The following is a 13,840-nucleotide window of genomic DNA, read 5'->3' on the forward strand; positions in this document are numbered from 1 at the left end:
CCATTTAGAAAGAGAAAGTAGCACAAGGAATCTAATGTACACACACTATGATGATTCAAATGGTATCTTACTCAAAACATCTTGTAACACATTTATGTACAAATACGTCATATAATTCACTTCAATAACAGTATTGTGTAGCTCACACTATATATTCAGAATAGCAAATATCTCTTACATACTCTAAAATGGAGGGAATAATGTTTTTTTCTTTCTTTCTTTTTTAATCTTTTGTTATTATGTTTGCATTTGTGCGGCATCAAAATGGTGAAATCCATCATAGGACGTGGATGGAGGTTTCTCTCATGTATAAAAAGATGGTTTCCCGCAGAGACACACGTTTTCTCATCAGTCCAGTAGAAATGCGGGTAGGGCTTCGTTTAATAGCAGCTGTATAAATACGACACAGCTTGATTTGTAGAAACAAATGTGAAGGAGGCCCACTTAGGAAGGCGCAGCTATGGGTTTTCAGCCTCTGAAGATGTTTGACTCATCCAAACGGCACCTTGTGAGAAACCCTTGCATTGAGCAGAGAATTGGTTGTGTGATTAAAAAGAGCTTTTATGTGTTGGCGTATTCCAATGACAGGTTTCTTCTGCACACGGCTGCTGAATCCCCAGGCCTCACTCCACTGCTGCATGTTTCAAAACACTCCTACCGTTAGAGGGCAGGCTTGTCAAACACTCATTAAATAATTCCTCGTAGTGTAAAGCAATCCGCTGCGGGGCAGACTTTAATGTACTTTAGCCTTGCTGATTTGACGGTGGTTTCTGGTGGAACGTGGTTGTACTCCACAGAGGCTGAGTTTAAAGCAGTCATGATCAGCAGGGCCCACGCACGCACGCACGCACGCACGCCTGGCTAGGTGTTATAAAACGGTAGCCTCCTCCATGGCATTTACCCATCTGTAAGACAAGAGATGGGAATTTGAATCTTGTGCGCAATAACGATAACAGATCACAGAGGTAAAAAAAAAGTCTACAACTAGCACAGGCAGAGTAGAACCACATAGGTTCCAAGTTTTCAATGACAGAGAGAATAAATACAACAAACACTTTCAGATTTAAACTAACACTCAAGTAGGGCTACAACTATTGATTATTTTCTAAGGACTTATTCTATCAATTACGTTTTTGATTAATCGAATAATCTTCAGATGCGTTCTTTTAATCATTTTTGATAACATTTTGTACATATGAACCAATCGACATGAACATTTTTTTATCAATTTTAATCTGATTAACTTATCTACGATCTTGTACATCAGCTATTATTTTTTTAAACTACAATCTTTCAGCTCATAGTTTTCGCAATAAAAAAGAAAATAAATCGATTTCTTCTCCCAAAATCGATTATTTAATCAATTAAACCGATTAGTTCGATTAACTGTTCCATCCCTACAACACTGATGACTTATGAGTATTAATGCACACGCGTGTCGACCGCTGCTGACCTGCGTGCAGTGTGCTGGTCGTCTGCCCTGAAGGTGTAGTACAGGGTCTTCTTGTGGTAGAGCTGGAACACGTTGCTGCTCTCCTCTCCCTCCGGCCTCTCTGTCAGCTTGACCGTGAAGCCCTGCAGAGGAAGGGTCTCTGAAGCCAACTTGTCCTGAGGAGACCAAGGGAGAGAGCATAATTGTTGTTGTCGGGTAGAAAACTCTTTATTTTATTTATTTTTTCCTAAATTAACACCCTACTTGATCATACTACAGCGTCACACAAGAGCATCAAAAGCAGCAGATCTGAAATCTCACAACGCTGAAAGGATATACCCCTGGGGGGACCCCGGTCGTTGAAGCTTTAGTGGTTAAGGACAATGGCATCATCCATAATGATAGTCGTGTTTTATACAGTATGCCGTACATATCAACCATTTCATGCAACCCAGGGGGTAGGGGAGCACTTATTATGTTGAAGTAGATGCATGCTGGGTTTATCAAAAAACACGATGCGCCTCTTTTTTCTAACCCTTTCTCATTTTCGAATGCTCAGAAAGTTAAGGTCCCCCCTTTGACGAAAAATCATCAATGGTTCCAATCTGAAAGCTTCTGAGCCAAAACAGTCCATTCATAGACTTATAGTAGCAATTAGATTAGAAAAAAAGCCCTCCTTTTTAGTGGAAAAAGTGGTCACAGACCCTTTTCATGAGTCTCATCGTAGCTGTGGGGCAGAAACCTCATATCTCCACATTTCAACTTTTTATGTTTTTTCGTAAATGAATGCCCTACTTCATCAAACAAGAGTGTCACACAAAAGTAGTGAAAATGGCAGATCTACAAGCTCACAACGTGTCGCATCGCGACTCGTGAGCTTGCATATCGGCTATTTTCACTATTTTCAAATGCTAATAAAAAAAAGGAACGTTTTATTTTAGACATACAAGGTTTCCGCCCGACAGAAAGTTATATTAGTTGCCCCCACTCTTGAGGCCCCAATCCTGGCATGCATCTACTATAGTGACCCCTTCACCCCTCCGCCCTTCCCCTGGGATGCAACATAAAGAATAAAGCAAAAGAGTGAGATTCAAGGATGTTCTTGCCAAAGCAAAACTAAAGGAGCACAGAGATCCCCCAGATTAGGAGAGTAATTAGTGTTGCCCGGAGGCAAGGGTAAGAGAATTGGATTGTAGGCTGAACGGCAGGAGTGGTGAACGTTAAACGGGTTTAAATTTCACAGTGCGCTGGCCAGACGGAACAGTGAGTTATAAGGAGAGATGAAGGGCGAGTGTTTTGTGAGCGTGTTAGACTTCATTTATAAGCCGCCGTGTGATGGCGTCGCTGGCCGCCTGAAAGAGCTGATCTCGGCACGTCGCATCGGCGAGCGACACTGTCATACTACGCAAAGCGACACGCTTTGAGCTTGTAGATCTGCTACTTTTGATATTTTTGAATTTGAATCCTGAAAACTAACCGTTTTGGGCTTATGAGGTTTCCACAGAATACCTCCCTGGATGTGTGAGTGTCTGTCAGTGTGTACTTTCAACCTGGCGTCCCTATTTTGGGTATGTCATTATAGGCGAAGATTGTTTAAAAATGTCTCAAAAACGTCTAACATTTCCAAAAACTGCAAAAATAGCCGATCTACACGCACACAACCCGTCTTTTCTTTTTTCTTTACTTTTTTCTTTACATGTTTTGAGCTTGTCGATCAGCTATTTTCACACAACACCATCGTACGTCAAAGTATAAAACTAGGGCATAACCACTTGAACCCCAGCATCCGTATTCTGGGAAAACGGTTGCCGAAAATAGCCGATCAACAAGCTCACAACACGGCTATTTTCAGCGAAGATATTCAATGTAGAGCGAAAACATGAAGAGGCACTAGTATAGGGCCCTGAGGGACTCCGCTCAACAACGCATGGGGTTTAAGTGGTTGTGTGTGGTTAAGGTTTCGGGGCCGGTGTGGGGAGTCTCTGTGCCCCCTCACCTCGCGGGCTGTGAAGGTGTAGAGCACCTTGTCTTTGAGGAGGAACCACAGCCTCTTCCACTTCCTCTTGCTCTTTTTCCGGCGGTGCAGGCTGCCGCTGATGGTGGAGCCCTCTGCCCCCAGCGACACCTAGGAGTATAATACATCAAAGAAAAAGGTTATTCAGTGTTTTTTGTTACATATCGTTGCTGTCGGGCAGAAACCTCTTAACTCCATATTCTTAACCTTACGCCCTACTTGGTCATATACAGCGTCACACAAAAGTATCAAAAGTAACAGGTATACAAGCGACACGTTTCCAGCTCGTGATCTGCTACCTTTGTTATTTTTTTATTTGAATCCTGATAAGTAACTGTTTTGGACATATGACGTTTCCACCCGACAGAGACGGCCATAGCTGAATGGTTAGTGAGCCCGCCTAGGGAGCCAGAGGCCCTGGTTGCCCCAGGTTCGATTCCAGGCCAGGTCAGCATATGTGTCGATGAAATGAAATTTGTCCCTGAGCAAGACTCTTAACCCTTAATTGCTCACAGGTTCTCATTGGAAACAAGACCGCAAGGACTTTCATGAACGACCTGTTAAAAGGAATTATCCTTATCCTTATCCTTAGACGATATACCATGATGCTATCCGCCCAGAACAGAACTCCAGTGGGATCCATAATGCGCTGTAAAATGTAGAGTCCGTTGCAGGTTCCGCAGTAGTGACAGCCATATGACACACGTACAGTAGGCCTATATGTTCACAAGATATTAGAGAATAAGATGTGTGTGTTTAGATGATTACCTTTTAGTCTTTGCCACCTCATTTACGGATAAATACAGCTTTTTGCAATGTATTCTTAAAGCTAAACCAGTATTCTAGGGGACTGCTGTTGCTAGGCATTATGGTCTGTGTAAAACACAGAATAGAGATGGGTAAGGTCAACAAACTGACTAACTTACAGGGAGAGCGCACTCTACAGGCCATTTTTCTGTACTACACACTGAGGTCTGTGTTCCCTCTCAAATACGCTGCATACCAGACAGCACTGACATTCCAGTGGATTTACAAGTACTGAACTTGTGACAGATGGCTTCCAGGTCCCTGGTGGTCTAGTGGTTAGGATTCGGCGCTCTCACCGCCGCGGCCCGGGTTCGATTCCCGGTCAGGGAACACCTCTTTATGCTTATGTGGGGTTCAAGGACTTTCAAGTTTCCTTGAAGGGGTTCAAAATAGACCCTTGTAGGTCCCTGGTGGTCTAGTGGTTAGGATTCGGCGCTCTCACCGCCGCGGCCCGGGTTCGATTCCCGGTCAGGGAACACCTCTTTATGCTAGTGGGGTTCAAGGACTTTCAAGTTAGCTTGAAGGGGTTCTAAATGGACCCTTACAAGTCTGTAACTATCACAGTATACAAATGGAACCAAATGGACCTGTTAGGGTCCATTTGGTTCCATTTGGTTCCATTTGTATACTGTCAGAGTAAAAGTGGGTCTTTGAAATGTATTCCCCGTTGGAGAAAAAAAGGGGGGGGGGGTGGTTGTGGAAATGTGAGTAGAGGACCACTGACCTGGTTCAGAGGAGAGCTGGACTTTCTGGTCTTCCACAGGCTTGGGGGCTGTAAGCTCTGGAACACGGCAGAGATTGGCCGGCTAGCCCGGTGTGAACGAGGACTCGAGTTACCGCATGCCCCCGACATACTGCCACCTGGAGAAATGCACACACACACACACACACACACACACACACACACACACACACACACACACACACGATCAGTGGTGGAAAGTAACTAAGTACATTTACTGAAGTACTTTACTTAAGTACAATTCTGAGGTATTTTTACTTTACTGGAGTACTTCCAATGTTCAATAATTGTACTTCTACTCCACTACATCTCAAAGGCAAATATTGTAATTTTACTCCACTAAAAAATTTACTGTACATTTTGATTATTATTACAAAACCACTTATAATAATAATAATAATAATGAGCTTGTAGATGTTCTATTTTCAAAGGATTTTTATACATTTGAAAACTTGTGAATGGGACCTTCTGCATAATGAATACTTTAACTTTTGGTACTTAAGTACATAGGCCATCATTTATCAACGCGGTGCAGCCCGAATAATGAGCGTACGGCGAGATCACCGCACCTTTCGGCATTTATCAATATATCCTGACGTGGGCTTCATCCTACTTTACGCTGAGATCTCACGTCTGGTCGAGAGACCAGTTGTTGACGTTGGCTGCGCCCGTTTATTCCATTCTAGACCTGCGGAGCAGCATTGTCTGACGGTCTGACAGGCATCTGGACACATATATCCACTCCAAAATGTATATACACTAATAAATAATCCCTGTGAAAATATAACATTTTATAAAGTAATTTAAACAAACTGCTTTAACAGTCATTCGGTTGCATTGGCTATTTTAAAATAGCAGATCTGCAAGCTCACAACGTGACGCGTTGTGAACTTGTAGATCTGCTATTTTCAAAATATACAGCGCTTCATGCGAGCGCATTTTCGGTAGCCTACTCCCGACGAACATTTCATGGACTACAAACTTACAGTATAGCTTGTCCTATGTTATGGCGTTATGTCATAGAGAGTTATGAAGACGTATTGGTCGTATTCTGGTTCGTCTTCATGTCGTAAAATCGGGGCGTTTTGAGAATATTTAAGGGTGTGTTATTTAAATGACGCTCGTTTTCAGACGTGAGATTTATCAAAGCCCCGACCTGATGTACGCTCGGATCAGCTCTTTAGGATCCTTTTATAAATGTGACTTCGACGTTGGTGCACGGCCGAAAATATGGAAAAATATACGCCGGTTTATAAGCTGCGTTGATAAATGAGGGCCATTGTGATGCCAATACTTTTATTCTTTTACTCAAGTACAATTTGAATACCTAACTTGTACTTGTAATAGACTATTTCTACAACAGGGTATTGATATTTTTTACTTAAAAGTAAAAACATTTGAGTGCTTCTTCCATCTCTGCACACGATCATTTTTAGAACAAAACCGAAGACACCAGGATATCATCTTTCTGTCAGACAGCAAGAACAAGACACACACACACACACACACACACACACACACACACACACACACACACACACACACACACACACACACACACACACACACACACACACACACACACACACACACACGATACACACGTTATACACAAGATAAGCGCATGCAGACACACCTCTTTTCCTGAGCTGTGCGTAGCAGTGGTCACACACTTTGACCACCCTGTCTTTGAGGTACTTCAGTGGGTATCTGTTCCTGGAACAAGATCGACACACCACCTGCACAGGGGGAGGAAGAGAGAAGCAATGAGGTCTCGAGGTTCAATGTTGGTTGCTGTTGTCCCCGTGCTTACAATACAGCTGTCACAACAACATCGCAGCCAGTGACATTCTTCTTGTACTTCCTCAGCGTTGTGGATAGAAATAAATAAATAAGTGAATAAAAATGAAACACAATAATAATAAGCCGTCCGCACCAAGCTTTTATAACTATAAAGATGAACATATAAAGAACATTTTTGATAATAATAAGATGGTGTAGGTGTTATGGTGTTGGTTTTATGGTGTACAGAAGATGTCGGACCTTGCCACAGGCGTTGCAGTGGTGGCGCCTGAGAGTGAGGCTGAAGTCGGAGGTGCAGTTCATACACATCATGACGTGGGACACTGGCACCAGAACTGGAGCTGCCTCACCCAGAGCCATCCACAGCTTCTCCCGGGCCTGGAGAGGAGCCTTGTTGTTAACACTTTACAACAAGGCCAGGTCTTTTCACAGCTTGTGTAAACCCATGGAGACCTGAGGCCCATTCTACAAATGCCTTCTAAATCAGTAGTTATCAAACTTTTTTTTTCTTTCTGAAAAACGTATGTTGCTATAATACATAGCTAAAATCTAAAATGACACAGATGCTTTCCCAGTTGTAATGGGTTAAAACACAAACTACCAGAGAGCATTACAAAGCCTGCAACAGTGCTCCATAACGTCTTATCTTTAGTAGTAGGCCTCTGGATTCTTACCTCGCTGCAGGGTCCGCCAAACGTGCAGAGTCCTGCGGCGTTGTCCGCTATAGCTCGAATCAACGTGTGGAACCAGTCCTCCCTCTCTCCAACAGAGCTAGAGAGAGACAGAGACAGAAATACAGACAGTTGGATGTAATGTTTGACAGCCTTCCCCCTCTGCCTGTTTGATGCTCTCTCTATTCTTCTCCAGTGAACAGCAATTTTTTTGGGGGGGGTTCCTGTCTTTATTTTATTTTTTTATGATTTGTACTTTATTTTCTTTTGTGGACAAACAAACAGATACATTTCTTTCGACAGATGATGCAAACATTTTTTTGACAAGACATACAATAGACATTACAAGGACATTCTTAAACCAATCCTGTCTTTATTTTCATTTACATGTTCACGTGCGCGCGCACACACACACACACACACACACACACACACACACACACACACACACACACACACACACACACACACACACACACACACACACACACACACACACACACACACACACACACACACACTGCAGATACTGATACAGTACCCATTCACACTGATTGTTGTTGATGTTATATTTTATTATGGCATTTAAGTTGAAATAAATCACTTTTTTTGCATGTTTAATTAATGTCTGTGACAAAATGTTTCTGTCTGACCCAAGGCCTCGGGAGAACGGCGGTCTCACGTCAGAAGTCTGCTGCTGATGAAGCATAATTGCTTAATTGACGTGGTGTCGTTCGTCGAAAACAGCCGATCTACCAAGCCCACGACGCAGGTGCATTTTTTGCCGTGTTTTCGGCAAACGAAACACCCGTCGTATGACAAAGTATAAACCACGCTCAAGAGTCCCTCACCTGGCGGAGAGTGTGATGGTGATGTCGGACACCTCGATCCTCAAACAGTTCAGCACGTTGTCCAGGACGGGCTTGCTCACCTGGACATAGAATCAAACACGTCACATGACAGTCAGCTAAACCTACAGTACCACACAGAGGAGAGGAGTCAGCAGTGGATTGGAGAGAAGAAGAGTCTGTTTACCTTCATCCCAGACAGAGACAGGGTGTTCTTCAGCCTGTATTTACCGTCCTGCTGAGGGTACGTGTAGAGCATGATGTCATTCATCTGATGGGGATGACAGAGGAGGAGAGAACAGTGTTACGTATCCCACAATTGATTGTTTGAAACCTTTATTTCAGGGAAATCCATTGAGACCAGGGTCTCTTTCTCAATGGCGCCCCTGTATACAAAAAGGACATTCGCAACAATGTGATTTTACAGACATGACATTATAACAATGTACACATTAAAAACAGGCTTAAAAAGAATTAAAACCAAAAATTACACCAAGCAGGTGCATGTCTTCTTCAGTATCAGGTCAGCTAAAAATCTCTTAAAAATAGTAAAAGAAACATGGTCAGCTTCATTCATGTTTTCCAGAAATGTGTTCTATTTGTTTACAATGCATCATGTGGTGAATAAATAAGAATGTGTTGTTTGTACCAAACTGGTTGTACTCTCTCAACGCGATAATAAATAATGGCCACAAGGAGGCAGTGCTAGCCTTGACTACATCCCAAGCCGGCCATGCTCCACAATGACTTCTTGGATTGTATTTCCTTTCACACTATACACATACACCTCAGTCTGTGCAACCCTTCAGTCTTCAGTTCCCATGTAAACACAACAAAGTAAGGCAAAAAATAAATTCTGCATTTATTTGCTTGTCAAACCAAAACTATTGTGATCCTCAGAACATAACTCGTGCTCCATTGTATTTCCCGGGGTGTTTTATTTTGAGCCGGACAAAAGAGGTGACATCATTGGTCACACCTAATGTGTGCTCTAAACATCCGTTAGGGGCTTGTAAAGACAGCATCCAGGAATTCTCCACCCAGCTCTCAGGCTTCTGGCTCCCAGCCCTCCCTGCCTCTTCCCAGGCTAGCATGCTCTCAGCGCTGTTGCTGTGAGAACCAGAACTGGGTGGATCCAGCCTTCTCCTCCTACAACCACCACAACAACAACAACAAAAACAGTGCACAGTCGCTGCCCGGCCGGCCGACTGGTTGGGGACAGAGCAGCATGTGATCCCCGGCCGGCCTCTCATAGCCGTCCGGACTATGACCTCAGGGCTGTGGCCACCGCCGGCTGTTCTACTACTTGGGTACACTAGGATTCCATCCGCAATATAAATGCCACTCATAAAAACAGTACAAGAATCCACAAATGACTTTCGCAGTGATGCGAAATGTACCTTCATGACCCCATGATGCCGTAGACATTTGCTGTTTTCAATGGCAAACCTTTCATCACGACTACCAACCCAATCTCTCTGTCATTCTTTTTTCCTGACACATCTCTCTCTCGCCACTCTTTTGGTCCATTTAATCTCTCTGGCTCACTCATCCCGCTCCCATCTCTTCCTTGAAAGTCGGGCTGTGACAGTGGCATAGTGGGACCAGTGTTGCCATGTCTGCTTATTATAAGCGACTTTGGGCTTGTTTTTCTGTAAAGTAGCTTGTAAATTATTGGTAGTTGCGGGTTTTTGGGCTTGTTTGTCAAATGCAGTTGCTTATTTGGGCTTGTTTCCTAATGTTGTTTAAACCACGTGGTTCTCAAACATTTTCGTGTCAAGGACCCCCCAAATTAATATGTATTTGTCCACGGACCCCCCCCCCCCCCATATTTTTTACATTTTGAACCAGATTTGAGTTATTAAAATGTTTAGAAAAATATTCAAAATGCTTCGCTTTCCCCCCCCCCCAAGATCTGTTTGAAAATAGCAGATCTACAAGCTCACACCGGGTTGCATCGCACATTTTCTAATAGCCGATGCATATAGGTTTATAAAGTGCTCATGTGGCCTAATAGTCGCTTCTTTTGGGCTTGTTTTCATAGACCTAGTTGCTTATTTATCTGGCAATATCTGGCAACAGTGGATGTGATGGTCACCGGGTTCAGCAGCATCTCTCTGTCTCTTGAGGTGAGTGATGTCTTTCATCATCATTGCCGCCACCGTTTGGATTCCCTATCTCTTTAAACGCTCATAAATTCCACCTGACCCTCCGGAGCGATCCTGGTCATATAAGCCTTATATCTGCAGAGCTTCCACCAACAACCCTTCCAGCTATCATTCCACTACAAACACTATTAAACACTTAAAGCCCTGCAGTATGTACTTCGCCGTGCGATGAAAACGAGAAAGAAAATGAGACATCTTTTGAACTTTTTTGGAAACGTTTGCCAAAAAAGGGATGTTATCTCTAGAGATGGGTAGAGAAAAACCACAGAGTGCATTCTATTCTGATTATAGTGGAATCACTGAGATGCTAATATGATAAACTTAAACTTATGACAAACTGACTGAGCAAAAGTACTTATTCAGTAGCAGTTGTCCTAGTTATGTTTTTGACTTAATTTGGTTTAAAGCTTTAGAAAGCTGCACGTTCACACACATTTGTTAAAGTTTTATCATTACACGTAAATTTTACTATATCGTCTCTATTACAACAGGGTGGAAACCTTCAGGATTCAAAAACATCAAGTAGCAAAGTAGTAAAACACATCGCTTTGCGCCGCGTTTCAAGCTTGTAGATCTGCTACTTTTGATCATTTTGTGTCACATAAAATATGGAGATAAGAGGGTTTTTTACAGCAACAATATTTCTCACATACCCCCTGCAGTACCTCTGCGTACCCCTAGGGGCACACCTAGCCCCATTTGAGAAACACTGGATAAACTATTCAAATGTCATTTATAATATGACACAGCACAGTGTTATTTTACGGAACAATAGAACGCGCCTCTCTACTTCATGTGTTTGTACACCCCCCCGTCACCTCCTCCTCCTCTCTGCATTCTACAGGGTGTCTGGCCTTCGCTTTGCTGTCAGACCCCTCCCTCATACACAGGAAGCCGGCATCCAGTGACCTACACCAAACATCCTGTAAAGGAAGCGCGGGGCCCGGCCTGGAAAACAAGTCCTGAGAGAGAGAGAGAGAGAGAGAGAGAGAGAGAGAGAGAGAGAGAGAGAGAGAGAGAGAGGAGGAGGAGAGGAGAGCGGAGAAGAAGAGAGGCTGGCTGGCCGGCCGGCCCTCGCTGGATGGGTGTGGTGTTTCGACGGAGCTCTGTGGCCTTGAACCAATGTCCCCTCTGTCCCCCACCCCACCCAGCATCACTCAGACAGACCTCCACCCAATACCCCCTCCCCCACCAAATATGTTCAAACTAACCCGGAATGCGTTTTCCCAGCATAGTTGGTGGATGGTAGCAGGTGTTTTTGGGTAACGCTGCGTTGACTGAGAGACTCTGATGTAACGCTAACATGACAGCCAACCGCACCGGACGCAACGATTCATCGCTACCGTATGCTTTAGCAGGACAAAAACAAACAAACAAACAAACAACCAAACAAGCAACATATCTTACCAGAAACAGGTGTCTGGGCTGTCTGCTCTTTCTGGAGACCTTCATGAGAGTGCCCTCCTTGACAAACACCTGTAAGGAGAACATCACACAGAGAGAGAGAGAAGATTTGTTTGTTTCCTGACGCTGTTTTTGTTACTCAATTATGATCTTTAGGACTGACTGTCTGCACTGTTATTTGCAAGCGATCATTTCTGCTTTGTGTATGCACAGATCGTCCACCAATCTGCATATCGTCTATCTGTCGGGTGGAAACCTCATACAGTATGTCCCAAACGGTGACTTTTCAGGATTCAAATTCAAAAACATCAGAAGTAGCGCAATCTACAAGCTCGAAACGCGGCACGAGCTTGCGGATCTGCTACTTTAGATGCTTTTGTGTGTAGTATGATCAAGTAGGACTTTTTTTGTGTTTTAACACAAAAAGTTAAAATATGGAAGTTTCTGCCCGACAGCAAAGATACGTTACTGTGGTAAGTATAGGCATGAGTAATGCTCAATCTACAGTATGCTCTGTCGTACGACGGTGTCACTTGCCAAAATCAGCAGATCTCTGATTAGCAGATTGGCTTTTTTTCAGTGAGCTACAAAGTTGCACAACAAATTATAAATCAGGCTTCAGTGTTTGAGTGTTCAGACTGAGACACATCTTTAGAAACCAGATATGAATCGCATTTCAAGCCACTTGTGGTTCAAAACACAATATTTTGTTTCCATGTGTTTTCTTTTTAGGCTGTTCAGACTTGATAAAAAACATCTGATTCCAATCTGAATATGCCAACAATTGGATTTGGGCTAAATTGAGTTTATTGATCGTTTACACATCTGATTTTGATTGAGTTAATGTACACTGCTGATTTAGATGAAGCTAATCAATGCCTAAGCCAATCAGTTATTTCTTTCATTATTGTGTGGGTGGTGCATACCGGTCATTTATTTAAGGTTGAGACTTGCTACTTATTTAGTCCTTGTCTTTTCTGTTCCCTCAGCAGGAGTGTTTGCATAATGTAATCTCTACATTAATAGTAAAAGGTTAAACTGTCTTCTGCCCTGTGGTGGATGGGCATCTCAACTAGCCCCTAATTGTTCCTACACTACATCTATTCTGAATAGGCTGCCAGTCTGAACAGAGCATAGATCCAGCATAAGGCTTACAGACTGGCACCCAGATAACACATGTCGTTGTTATTTTGATAAGTGAAACACGGTGACGTTGTCCAGATGGCGCTCACCCTTCCGGGTTTGAGGAGGTCCCGCTTGCCTCGGACGCTGTACTCTATATGAACCAGACGCAGCAGGTTCTCCTAAAAGAAAGAGAGGGAAAGAGAGGAGGGAGAGGTGGGGGGGGGGGGGGGGGGGGGTTGTTGAGCGGGGGCAGAAGGGAGGGTGTTCTGTGATTTTTCCAGCGATGGGCGGAAGGGAAGAGAGAATGAAACTGTCCCCTGTTTGTTTGTGAATGAAAGACAGGGGGGATGTGATACTGGAAAACGAGATAGAGAGACCCTCTGTTTCCACTGTTTCTTAGCTTGTTTGCTCCTGCTGTTTGTGTGTGTGCGTGTGTGTGTGTGTGTGTGTGTGTGTGTGTGTGTGTGTGTGTGTGTGTGTGTGTGTGTGTGTGCGCCCACTCTCGCATAAATGATGTGCGCACGCTTAAGAGAACGAGATAAAGGGAGTGTGACAGAAACGAGTCAACTGATAGTAAGCCACGGGGGAGGCCACGGTTTTTGACAGCCAGAGGAGAAAAACAGTGGGGGAGTGTGCATGCCTGTGTGTGTGTGTGCGTGTGTCTGTGTGCACGCGCACGAGTGAGTGTGTGTGCGTGTGCATGTGTGAATAATTTCACAGTCTGTGTAAGTGAGAGGGGAGCGCAAGTATCGTCCAAACCTTACACTGCACCCTTTGTTTACGATGCACCTGGGACCCCTTGATGACATCATCATTCCTCGCCCTC

At 43.7% G+C, this 13,840-nt stretch overlaps 1 protein-coding gene across 3 annotated transcripts in view; it reads right to left on the reverse strand.

Moving 5' to 3' along the window:
• fgd5a (FYVE, RhoGEF and PH domain containing 5a) overlaps positions 1 to 13,840 on the reverse strand; it is a 54,273-nt gene that overhangs the window by 1,600 nt on the left and 38,833 nt on the right. The window contains exons 11-21 of one of the 3 annotated variants that reach the window (XM_084062537.1): positions 13,122 to 13,193; positions 11,893 to 11,961; positions 8,505 to 8,588; positions 8,321 to 8,400; positions 7,473 to 7,569; positions 7,039 to 7,176; positions 6,632 to 6,734; positions 4,978 to 5,114; positions 3,456 to 3,557; positions 1,454 to 1,608; positions 1 to 905 (exon numbers count right to left, since the gene is read on the reverse strand). The exon at positions 1 to 905 is cut by the window's left edge and continues 1,600 nt beyond it. In XM_084062537.1, coding sequence (XP_083918663.1) covers positions 869 to 905; positions 1,454 to 1,608; positions 3,456 to 3,557; positions 4,978 to 5,114; positions 6,632 to 6,734; positions 7,039 to 7,176; positions 7,473 to 7,569; positions 8,321 to 8,400; positions 8,505 to 8,588; positions 11,893 to 11,961; positions 13,122 to 13,193 — 1,074 coding nt within the window. In that variant the 3' untranslated portion in view covers positions 1 to 868. Of the gene's footprint in view, positions 906 to 1,453; positions 1,609 to 2,694; positions 2,834 to 3,428; positions 3,558 to 4,977; positions 5,115 to 6,631; positions 6,735 to 7,038; positions 7,177 to 7,472; positions 7,570 to 8,320; positions 8,401 to 8,504; positions 8,589 to 11,892; positions 11,962 to 13,121; positions 13,194 to 13,840 lie in introns of those variants that run through there. The other 2 variants (XM_084062536.1, XM_084062538.1) reach the window with 2 other exon arrangements.

This window comes from Gymnoscopelus microlampas (genome assembly GCF_963454915.1).
Source record: "Gymnoscopelus microlampas genome assembly, chromosome: 7".
NCBI lineage: Eukaryota > Metazoa > Chordata > Actinopteri > Myctophiformes > Myctophidae > Gymnoscopelus > Gymnoscopelus microlampas.